At 41.7% G+C, this 11,475-nt stretch overlaps 1 protein-coding gene across 1 annotated transcript in view; it reads right to left on the bottom strand.

Annotated features, from left to right (window-relative positions):
• Nucleotides 1-849: 849 nt before the first annotated feature.
• Tmem64 (transmembrane protein 64) overlaps nt 850-11,475 on the bottom strand; it is a gene marked incomplete at its 5' end in the record, with an annotated part of 19,211 nt that continues 8,585 nt past the window's right edge. The window contains 2 exons of the mRNA XM_026786613.1: nt 850-3,085; nt 5,098-5,253. Of these exons, the coding sequence (XP_026642414.1) occupies nt 2,894-3,085; nt 5,098-5,253 (348 nt within the window). The remainder of the gene's footprint in view (nt 3,086-5,097; nt 5,254-11,475) is intronic.

Genomic DNA, 11,475 nt, shown 5'->3' with positions numbered 1-11,475 from the left:
CACAATAAACCTCTTCTCCTCAAATGTTCCTTCTCTGTGCGCGGCATCTGCCACACAGTAAGGATTTAATTGCACCAACGTGGCACACGCCAAATGGCTTTCAAGAACCGGAAATATAGTCTCGCGAACAACAAATTTAAGTCCTAGTAACTTCCCCAGGAAGGGTCCAAATCGCCACCACAGGTAAATACAGACGATGCTGGGGACGAGTGTGCACCTCAACCATTGAGTTCCTTCACAGTGAGGGCAAACAAACACTGACCTTCACGGCTTCGCAGGAGGAAACTGTTGGCAGTCACACACAAGGGGGATGCCACCGTGGCCATGAGCAGATGGCTGCGGAGCATCCGAATGAGTAAGGCTGACTCTGCAAATCCAGCCACTTCCAAACACAAACTCGAAATGAGCATTCTAACGACAGACTTGATGGTGGGACTTTCCATCAAGAGTACAGATTTTAATAATTCAAAAATCAGAGGATCAAATAAAAATGACATAAAAATCACAGTAAGTATAAACTTGGTTTTAGAAAGAGGTAATGCAAATTTGTCAAAGTGGCAATCTCAGGGAAAAGAGAACAAAACTCTCACCAGTTTGAAAATTAGGTGGACTCCAGATGAATAGTGAGCCAGTGTAAGAGGACTGCAGCATTCCATTTCCTGTGAATATGCACTGCACACAGACATACGGTGGGAGGGTAGGCACCCAACAGGAAAGCACAGCCTGACGACAGGTCAGAGACAGAGTGACCACGGCAGAGCTGTGCTGCACATGTCACAATGACAGGGCAGTACTGGGACCCCGGGAAAGTACAGTTAGCATGGTAGTTTAGAAACCGTCAGTCCATAGTATTATAAAAGTTGATGATTTATTATATAAAGTTATGATTGGCAGAATACAGAAAAGTATTTTTAACCTTTACATATTTAATACAAAGTCCAAGGAAAGTGTTAACATCTGGAAGAACTCATTACCAAAGGACACTCATTTGGTGAAGTTGTTCAAGTCACAGACGCTAAGTCAATAGAATGCACTTCAAAATACATGAACAGTAACACAGTATGGAAACAGCGATCTTAAACAAAGATTCCTCTAACACAAAAATAACTAATGGTAAACACAATGTTGCTAAGTCTTCCCTAAAAGAATAAATTAAATATTTTCTTTACTGGGATGGTCAAACTAAAACAAAATTTAAAACCAAAATAGGCAACGGGGACTCAAAGTATACAGTTATTTTTCTACCAGTCGCGAGCCGTAGACCAGTGCTTCCCAACAAGGCCACTCGCTCCTCAGAGGCATAAGTAAGGGGAGAAAACAACTTGAATAGGGTAAAATCTTGTACATCAACATGATCAAATTCGTCTCTAGCATAAGACTACAAAAATCTGCTTACAAAGGATTACTCTGTAGGTCAGCAGAAAACATGGCAAAGGTTTTACTGCAAAGAAAAGGCAGAGGAGAGAGCTCTGAGAGCTGGAAAAGTCAGAAAAATGAAATACTTAACAGAAAATATTCCTGTATCTCTACAATCTCATTCGTAACCAAATCAACCAACGGTTGAGTTCACAATTAAACTATTGTCAAATGAGGCTGAACAGCGAATGTACGCCGTAGGAATCCATGGTGGATTGTTGTGTTCCACAGTCCTAAGTGCTGTCAGTAAACACACATGCTACGAGAAAAAGAACAGACAATTTCACATTTCAGAATTCCTGAGTCGTATCAGGGAAAAGGAATACCAAAGCCCCAAATCAAACAGCAATAATGCACCAGAGAACACAAACATGGGCATTGTGATAAAATTATGTTTATAGTTTTAAAGCTGAAGACTATGGGGACAAATACATAAGAACTTTAATGGAACTATATACATGATTTTAAAGCTTGTTTCTTTCTAACAAGGCGTTTTGACTAAACAAGGCCACCAGAACAACAACTTCAGAGATGGTAAGCCCATCATTTTGTAGGGATAATTTTTATTTCAAAGCCTAATTGTTAATATAAAAAGGGAAAACGGTTTAGTAAGAGTGCTAATCACACAGCCCTTTGATGAGGTCTAACAGGTGAGAACAACATAAAGAAATAAGCATGTGGGTTCTCCTTTCGAGCCACCACCACTAAATCAGAAACATAAAGAAATAAGCATGTGGGTTCTCCTTTCGAGCCACCACCCACTAAATCAGAAACATAAAGAAATAAGCATGTGGGTTCTCCTTTCGAGCCACCACCCACTAAATCAGTTCCCTTTTGCTTTGCATATAACATAGTGGAAACAAAAAGGAATCTTAAGAGCACTTCAGTCCCACAATGTAGGATTTAAGCTTATATGAAAAGGTGTAAAGACCCACAATGATATAATGCTTGATAATATACATTCAACTGAAATACACTTATTTTCTCATAAGCAAAGAAAATGAAGTAAAGTTGTCCTGCTTAAAACAACAACAGAAATAAAACAAAAACAGAAACATCAGTTTCCTCCTTCTGGAAAGACCACCTAAGCCAAGAGCATCCAGCAATGATCCGTGCAGGACTGCAGACTTTACTCCTTTGAAGACGGATGCAGAAAACTATCCATGGGCTTTATAAATAAAGATACTAAACAGAAAGAACTATCTGGGTTATTTCTGTCCCTAAGTCCCAGCAATAACGCAATTCGACAACACTAAAGTGCACACTATAGGCATTACAGGCCTAACGAGGGGCAGCCGGAGCGGCTTTTACATTGACAGACCCAGAAAATGATTCTTGCTTTTAGAAAATTGTGCAATTTAAAAACTAGTCAGTTTTGTTTGTGCCACAATGAGCAAGCAGCACTGTGCCCGCACTAGGGACGTGACCGCTAGGCCTGGACAGCACACTAGCTCTTGACAACCACAGTTTGTAAGACTCATACAACATTGATTCCACCTCCAGAAAACGTGAGTGTCCTCTTGCTGTAGAAGGAAGAGCCACTAACATCGGGCTGACTGCTTTTAACCAGAGAGGTTTTCAGTTCCATCTCACAAGCTACGATAGCTGCGTTCAGTTCCACTTGAGCTCGATGGACCACATAAAACATGAGGCCTATGCTTATAACAATCTGTAAGGAGAAACAGAGCAGCCGTTACCAACAAGGCACAGAAGTAAAGGCCATGGATTCAATAAATAGTGGCATGAACAGAGCTTCACAGAGCCGGTCAGTAAGAGGGGGAGGTAGCAAGCCACGTTTTAAATAGCTATTTGCCAAACACTGAGCAGCCACTGTTCAATAAAATGCTAATTTGGGCATTAGAAAAGTAGGTTTCTAAATACTGTAATTGTTTTATTTCTCCTAAAGAAATATCATATATTTTTGCAAAACTAAAAGTTTTGAGACCTTTTAGTAGATTATAATGCCATGTAAAGAAATGGAGACAATGTTAGCGAAATCTGTGTTACAGGCTGTGTAAGATGCTAAATCTGTTTAAGGCACACTGAATTTGTGCTAAGTAACAGACTCAGGAAATGGCCAATGTGCAGGGCAGGGGGCACATACACTGGCTTTCTCAGCGGGCATGCACTTTCTTTGTCTCATGGAGTAGAAAAGAAACAAACAGGATATAAAAGCTCTCTGAAGTTTCTCTTTTTAAATGAAAGGAGGCAGAGGAACAAGACTTCTGCAGAAACACAAGCGCCTCTTCCGTCACTGACAGGAAAGCAGGCTGGGGATGGGAGAAGATTAAGGAGAGACAGCTCTCCTGGATACACGGAGGCTCCCGGCCCTCAGGAAGAAGATTAAGGAGAGACAGCTCTCCTGGAGGCTCCCGGCCCTCAGGAAGAAGAGGCGGTCTACTGAGGAGAGAGAAGTGAGAGGAGGAAGCTGACAAGGAACAGCTCAGGTGTGGGGAGCTGAACACGGGAGAAGCCGTGTTAGCCATCTGCTTGTGGTACCTCTGACCATACATAACACATACAAAACAGATCAAACGTGGACTTCTGTGGGAGTGGAGTTCTGGAAAGAGAGACTAGAAACATAACATGAGCAAGAAGGGAGAGATGCTGGGAGTCTAGACGAGAACAGGAATAGAGAATGTTTCAGTTGTGCAATGAGCTGGCTCTCCTCGGGCTGTTGGCTGTAAAACCCAGAAAGCAAATTATTTGTGGCTCATTTCTAGCACGGAGAGAATCTGTCAAGCTTACTTGCTCTATTAATTGTACCCTAAGCTTCACCTTTCCCTTGCCAATGGCACCACCATGACCACTCCCCGCTCCCCATGAAATCCTTGCTGGAACAACCTGAGCTGCAGCTGAGACCAAGGCCAAGCCACAGCATTGCTGTGGTCTCTATAAATGCCTGAGCTAAGAACTGCGTGCCTTTTCCTTTCTGTAATGTACTTTATGCTTCAATAAGCCCACTCAAAGGGGTTAACAAATTATGGGAAAGAGAGGTTCTATAGTTTTAGGAAGCACTAATGATTGCAGTTGAGTAATCTACAAAGACAGCATAAAAATATAAAATTCAGTAATGAAAATGTGCAAACTAGTGAGGAATTTTACTCTAACACAGAATTTTTAAAATATTTTAGACATATTTCTAATTTCTAGGAAAGACAACAAGATACATACTTAATTTATCTTAAGGAACCTTGGGAATGCACTATATGCCAGAATCTTCACTGTACTTTGAAATGAATAAACTACACATAATATACTGAAGGCATGACACACACAAAATTTAACATTATGTGATTAGCATTCTTATCCATGTAAATAAAGCAAGCAAAACAAAATTTCTAAACTTAGATAAAAAACAACTCTTAAATGTCAAATATTACAAAAATTTTTGAAGGCAAAGCTTTCATACAAAGTCATGATACAGCATTTGACTTGCAGTGATTTTAAAAACAATCTTTGTAAAAAAAATCTTATTTTTATGATTTTTTTTCTCATTTTGAAACAGATATCCAATACATCTGACCAAATCTATGTACTTCTAGGAGTCCACAAATTGGAACTATTATCCAAATATCAAACTATCTACAACAAAACAATCCTTCAGCGATGGTGAGGAAACACCAGGCTTAGATCATCAATGCAAAGGGCAGAGCTGGGCAACCCTGGCCTTAGACTCACCTGTAAACAAAAGACAAAATATCCACTAACACTTTGTTCTGCAATGACATCTTCCATTGTCCGCAGGGTGGTGCCCAGGTACGAGTTTAGAAGCTGAGTTGGAAGCAGTCCAAGTGAAGACGCCATCAGATAGTTGGGTAAGGAAAGATCAGCAATCTAGAAGCAGATCCAAGTACAAAGTCACAGCATGGCCTCTCCAAGTCTCTATCAGGGTAGAGCTGAGCATGGATGAAGCATCCAAACTTATGATTAACAAAGATTTGCTGTTCTATTCTACTACTATTAAAAGATAGCATTTAGTAACCCATTTTTCTTACCTATAAATAAATCCACACACAGATCACTAAACTTCTCTGAGTCTGTCTATCTTAGTAAGTAAGCATCAATGGAGTTAGTAAGTGGCAATGGAGTTACCATACTCTGAAGCCAAGGAACGCTGGAACAGTCTAATGCGGGGCTGAGAACTCAAGGAGTCGCTACTGTCTCCGTCATTCTCAATGCAGAAACAGCAGCAGTGTGCATTCCTTGGTATCTGTGATAATTTCTGCTTTCTTACTTTTAAAAAATAAATCCACAAAGCTGTTGTGGAATATTTATTTAACTAGGCAAAGATGTGTCGCATTTGTTTATGTTGCAGAATATTACTTTAACTATGTAAGGGTGTTACATTTGTTTAGTTATGTAAAGATGTGTTGCATTTGTTTACCTTGCCTGCCTAAGGTACCTGATTGTCGAATAAAAAGCTGATCAGCCAGTAGCTAGGCAGGACGGACAGGTGGTGCTAGTGGGCAGAGAGTTAAGTAGGAGGAGAAATCTAGGCGAAAGGAGAGAAAAGAGAAAAGGACACACCTGGGACCAGAGGCCAGGCAGCTGTCAGTCAACCAGGCACAAGAAGCAGGAAAGTGAGACAGGAGGAAAGGAGGGAGGGAGGGAGGGAGGGAGGGAGGGAGGGAGGGAGGAGGGAGGATCCCTGATCTGGGACCCCCCCTCTGTATGTTATGAATATGTTTCATTACCATTGGTTATTAAAGAAGCTTTTTAGACAATGGCTTAGTAGAGTAAAGCCAAGCAGGAAATCTGAACAGAGATATAAAAAGTATGTGGAGTCAGGGAGACATCATGTAGATGCTGAAGGACAAAGCCACCAGCAGCCAGTCAGAATCTTACCTGTAGGCACCACAGCCTCGTGGTGATTCATAGATTAATAGAAATGGGTTAATTTAAAATGTAAGAGTTTGCTAGAAATATACCTAAGCTATTGGCCAAGCAATATTGTAATTAATATATTTTCTGTGTTATTATTCGAGGCTGAGAAATGAACAAGCAGTCTCCGACTAAAAAGCCCCGTGACAAAATGTAGATAAAGAGAAAGATTAAAATAAGAGCTAAGATAAGGCTAAGCCTTCATAACTAATACAAAGTCTCCGTGTCCTGATTTGGGAGCTGGCTGGTGGCTGAAAAGAAAGCCTATTACACAAAGCCACAGTGAATGCATGTGCATATTAACAAGTGGAAGTCAGCACACTCCCAAGAATCTAATTCCCAGCTGGGCAGCGGTGGTGCACACCTTTAATCTCAGGATTTGGGAGGTGGAGGCAGGCAGATCTGTGAGCTCGAGGCCAGCCTTGTCTACAGCTTGAGTTCCAGAACAGTCAAGGACTGTTTCACAGAGAAACTCTGTCTCAGGGAAAAAAGAAAAAGAATCTACCCCTGTGAGCACCCTTCAGTGCTGCACCCCCGCCTCCTGAAGTCTGCAGTGGGAGCCTCCAGGCTTCTGGTCTGAGGGGGCCAGTCTCCAGTTTCCTGGTTGTGGGTGCTGAGAATTTTAACCCTAATGTTCACAATTTTTGAATAAAAGTTTAGAAAAAAATCTAATTTCCAGTGTTTATGGCCTGGGCAATTTTTTCCTCAAATATGGGCTGCCTCCTGCTCACTTCTTAGCAAACAGACTCTAGCAGACAAAATGAGAAGTCACTTCTAAGATAAAATGAAGAGAAGGTTTCCACCTGTCACACCTCAGCAGGCCAGCTGCTATAGTGCAGAAGCAGCTCTGTATGAAAGGAATGGGGATCAGTAGCCAGAGCTAGCAAAGGTCCAGCCCGAAGTGGGCTCTCAGTCTCAAGATGGTTAGAGGCCTGGCTCACACCAACTGTAGAACTATGGGAGAGCAAATCTGCAGAGCCCTCACCCCCTGACAACACTACTAAGTTCTGAAGTGATCTGTTAAACAGAAAGAAATAGGCATCTCAGCTACCTCAGGGTAGATCACGAGGAAAGCACCTACCGATGCATATCAATCACAGAGGTTTGCATACTCACTGCAAGTAATAATGTGTGTCATAATATGTGTCCTTCACACTCATTAACTGTAATAAATGACAATCTTGGAGATAAGGAAAACTTATAGCTTACCTTGACACCATCTGCACTGTGGGTTTTTTATACTGACTATTTTTAATGTTCTTTGATGGTTTTATTTGTTTGTACTTGCCCCTTGTTCTCAGAATTTTTTTTCTTCATAGTGTCCCTTACCCAGAGAGGACCTGCTTCCATGTACCCTATGTGTCACATGTTCTTACGGAGCTACCCCCAGACCCTAAATTCTGAGACGAGGTCTCACGATGTTGTCCAGGCAGACTCAAATGCTGGGCTCCAGCTTTCCTCCCGTCCCAGACTTTTCCAAGGAGTTGGCACCACAGTACCTGGTTCATGTTCATCGTAGAGAAACATAAACATATAACCAAACACCACTGTGGGAAAACACTATTTCTGTTACTTTTATGGAGTCTTTTGCTTGTATTCTTGTTTTCTTATTAGTTTTCCTTTTTAATATTCACCATTATGTAATTTTGGAATATATTCACATTAAAGGTAATGTGTGGATGTATTCCTTTCTCTTCCTGGTGGCTAATTTTGCTAGCGTTACACACTGGCCCACCAAGCCTTCTCTACAAATGTCCTGTTCCTGTCAACACTACTCACTCTATTTACATCCATTCTCACTGCTTATTCTTACCGATCGTCCTGCTATTGAAAGAACTAAATTAAATTTTATAATAAATCTGGATATTGATGGAAGATCTACATATTCCCTATCCTTATCCAGAATTTTTTACACAAGTGCTCAAATCTTTAACATGTTTTACTGAAGTTTGGCTAATTAATCCATGTGTCATGTATTTATTAGTCTAATTCTAATCGCCTATATTTTGAGAGCAACATCATCATACCCCTATTTAAATATTAGGCTTTTTAAAACTATTTTTAAGCTCTAGTAGTTTAGCTACCTATAGACAGTTGCTTTATGACTATCATAAATACATACAATAATTGTGAGGTCATAAATGAACAGGAGATGCAGCACTGGGTTGGACGGTTGGACAGAACATTACTGCGACAAGTTGTTAATTCATTTCATCTATCACTGAGCCTGTAACTGTCCACACAAGATGCCTGATACTTGCTGAAAGATACAGAGTAAGACACAGCAATTATCCTTAAAGGAAACACACATAACACACGACTACCTCAGACGCAGACAGGACAGGAGCCTTGAGACGGACTAAGTGCAGAACACTGAAGTGCACAGAGGAATCAGAATCAGTATAGGAGTCTAGGCCAAGGACAACTCTGCGGAAAATGCAGCAGTAGGGATGGACACAAAAATCTGCATGGGTTGAGAAGCAAACTTGGGTACCATGAGGAAGGCAGGTGTTCTGGGAAAAGCCTGAACAGAGACAGCGTGGGAGGCAAAGTACAGACACATTAATGCAGTTGGCAGGACATTCTGGATTGTTTAGACACATGCCAGAGAATTGTGAGCACTAAGGATGCTAAGAGTCACTAAGATGAAACCTGTTAGCAGACTTGACAAAGAGGACCAAGACACACACGCAAACCAGGGAGTTTATTCATAGAAGAGGGTCCTTCTTTAGAATAAATGTGTTAAATGTGTACAATAAAAAAACACAACAAAAATGAGTAATAAAAACCCTATTCAATGGTTTACATAAAATTTATCAAAATTATATTTAAAATAAATATGAGGGGGGGCTGGAGAGGAAGCCTGCGACTCCAATAGCTCCAGTTTCTGGGGATCCAATGCCCTCTTCTGCCCTCCCCCCCATGACATACACATACATGCTTAGCATATACACATACCCACATAGAAACATAACAATTGGAGGGGGGTGTGGGATTACCCTCTGTATGCTGTGAATACCATTGGTTAATAAAGGAACTGCTTTGGGCCTATAGCAGAGCCATAGAAGAACAGAGCTAGGAGGGGAAAACTAAACTGAATGCTGGGAGAAAGGAAGACGGAGCCAGAGAGAAGCCATATAGCCCCCGCCATCTACACCGGAACTTTTCCTGGTAAGCCACAGCCACATGGTAATACATAGATTAATAGAAATGGGTTAAGTTAAGATGTAAGAGTTAGCCAATAAGAAGCTAGAGCTAATGGGCCAAGCAGTGATTTAATTAATACAGTTTCTTTGTGATTATTTCGGGAGTCGGGGTAGCCGGGAAACAAACAAGCGGCCCCTCTCCTTCCAACAAGGGGGTGTGGAGACCAGTGGTTTAAAGTATTACTGCCGGTGCAGAGGACCCTAGTTTGGTTTCTATCACCCACACTGGGCAGCTCAGGAACCCAAAGTCCTCTCTGGTCCTCCAGAGGTACAGGGACTCAGGTGTAAATACTAGTTTATACACACACTCACATAATTTAAAAGGTTAAAAATCTTAAAAATACTGATGATACATTCCAAAATGTTCTAATATAAACCTTCAGACCAGTCTTCAATGGAATGGATTGTCTCTGAACAGAAGCCATAATTGCTATTCAAAGGGCATCAAAAACATCCAAATAAAAATTTAAACGGATTTCAGCAATCGGAACAGACTCGGACCCTCAACTCTAACACGACTACTGCCCATGAGCAAGTCCAAGTTTATCAAAATGTCAGGATGAACCCTCATCATGGCAAAGTGCCGCCACTTCCATGTACTGTTTCTATAGAGTTGTCTCAGAGAAGCAAATGGCGAACCAGACGCTCAGTCTGAACAGCTCTGTCAGAGGGAACACAACACAATCCGTTTCTAAGCTATTAATAACATTACTGAAGATAAGATTCCCCCTTATTTAATGTAGACAAATCCTAGTCAGATCCTGCACTTTCCCCAGTCTTCGACAAACACAGTTTCCTACAGAGACCTCCCCGAACGTTCTCCACACAGAAGTTGAGTGTCTATCCCCTTGCCTCATTTTCAGAGATAGGAATCCACCGAGCTCAATGCCACTGGGATTGCCTTCTAGAGTACCCTGGGGTCTCAGCTGCCAAGGGATCCTCCAAGTCCAAACAGCCCATGGGAATGTCAGCCCAGAACCCCAGTGTGAGCTGGAGAGTTGCTATGGTCAGAGACAGAAACTATCTATTGAGATTTTTCAGAGTCTGAGTACTACCAGATAGACACATATATGCATATGATATAAAAAAATACATACCGCAAAAATATTCATTTTATTTATGTGTATGTGTATGGCTGTGACATACAAGTACTCAGGTACCTGAAGAGGCCAGAAAAGCCTATCAGGTTTAAACTGGAGTCCCACCTGGGCACTGGGAACCAGGACCTTTGTAAGAGCAGCAAGTGCCGTTTGTCCTCTCATCGCCAGAGTTTCTGTGACTCACCTGGAGAGCAACTGAGACCCTGCATTCTTCTCAGGCAGGGCATAGAATATAAGTCCTGAGAATTCTGCTCTAGAAATAAGATCATTTTATAAGATTACCATTCTCACACAGGGTTTTACAAACTCTCATTTTTGCATAGAATAGCTCGACATGGAATTACTGAAGAGCATACAGCAATGAACTCAGAGGCCTCAAGTTTCATCCGTAACTCTGTAGTCAACACTGGCTGGGCTCGGTGCAGTGCATGGTGTGCGCATCTGCACTGCTGCTCACTATCAGCTATGACTAAGGCATTGCAAAAATTCTAAGTCCAACATACTCAGTACTACACAGGGAATCATGAATCTCTACAAAGACCAAAGAAGTTCAAGGACTATAGCTCCTACTTTTCGTGAAGTTCCTGACATAGGATGTGTTCTTCCTCAGACAACCCCCAATTCTCACTGTCGGTTTTTCAGAAAGGTCAGAGAAGAGGGAGAAAGAGTTCAAAGGCAGTAGGTGGTTTTCACTCTTAGGAAAAAGAAAACTATTCCAACTGGCTAGGGACTGGGGTGTAGCTCCGTCAGCCGGATGCTCGCACTGTATGCAAGGAGCTCTGGAATCATCCACACAGAGGCGTCCACAGAGTGCAGGCCTGTGTGTGTGTGTGTGTGTGTGTGTGTGTGTGTGTGTGTGTGTGTGTGTG

The sequence above is a fragment of the Microtus ochrogaster genome, linkage group LG5, assembly GCF_000317375.1.
Source record: "Microtus ochrogaster isolate Prairie Vole_2 linkage group LG5, MicOch1.0, whole genome shotgun sequence".
In the NCBI taxonomy this organism is placed as follows: Eukaryota; Metazoa; Chordata; class Mammalia; order Rodentia; family Cricetidae; genus Microtus; species Microtus ochrogaster.
Note: the sequence above shows the minus strand (reverse complement) of the source record. Positions and strands in the feature narration are given on the sequence as shown.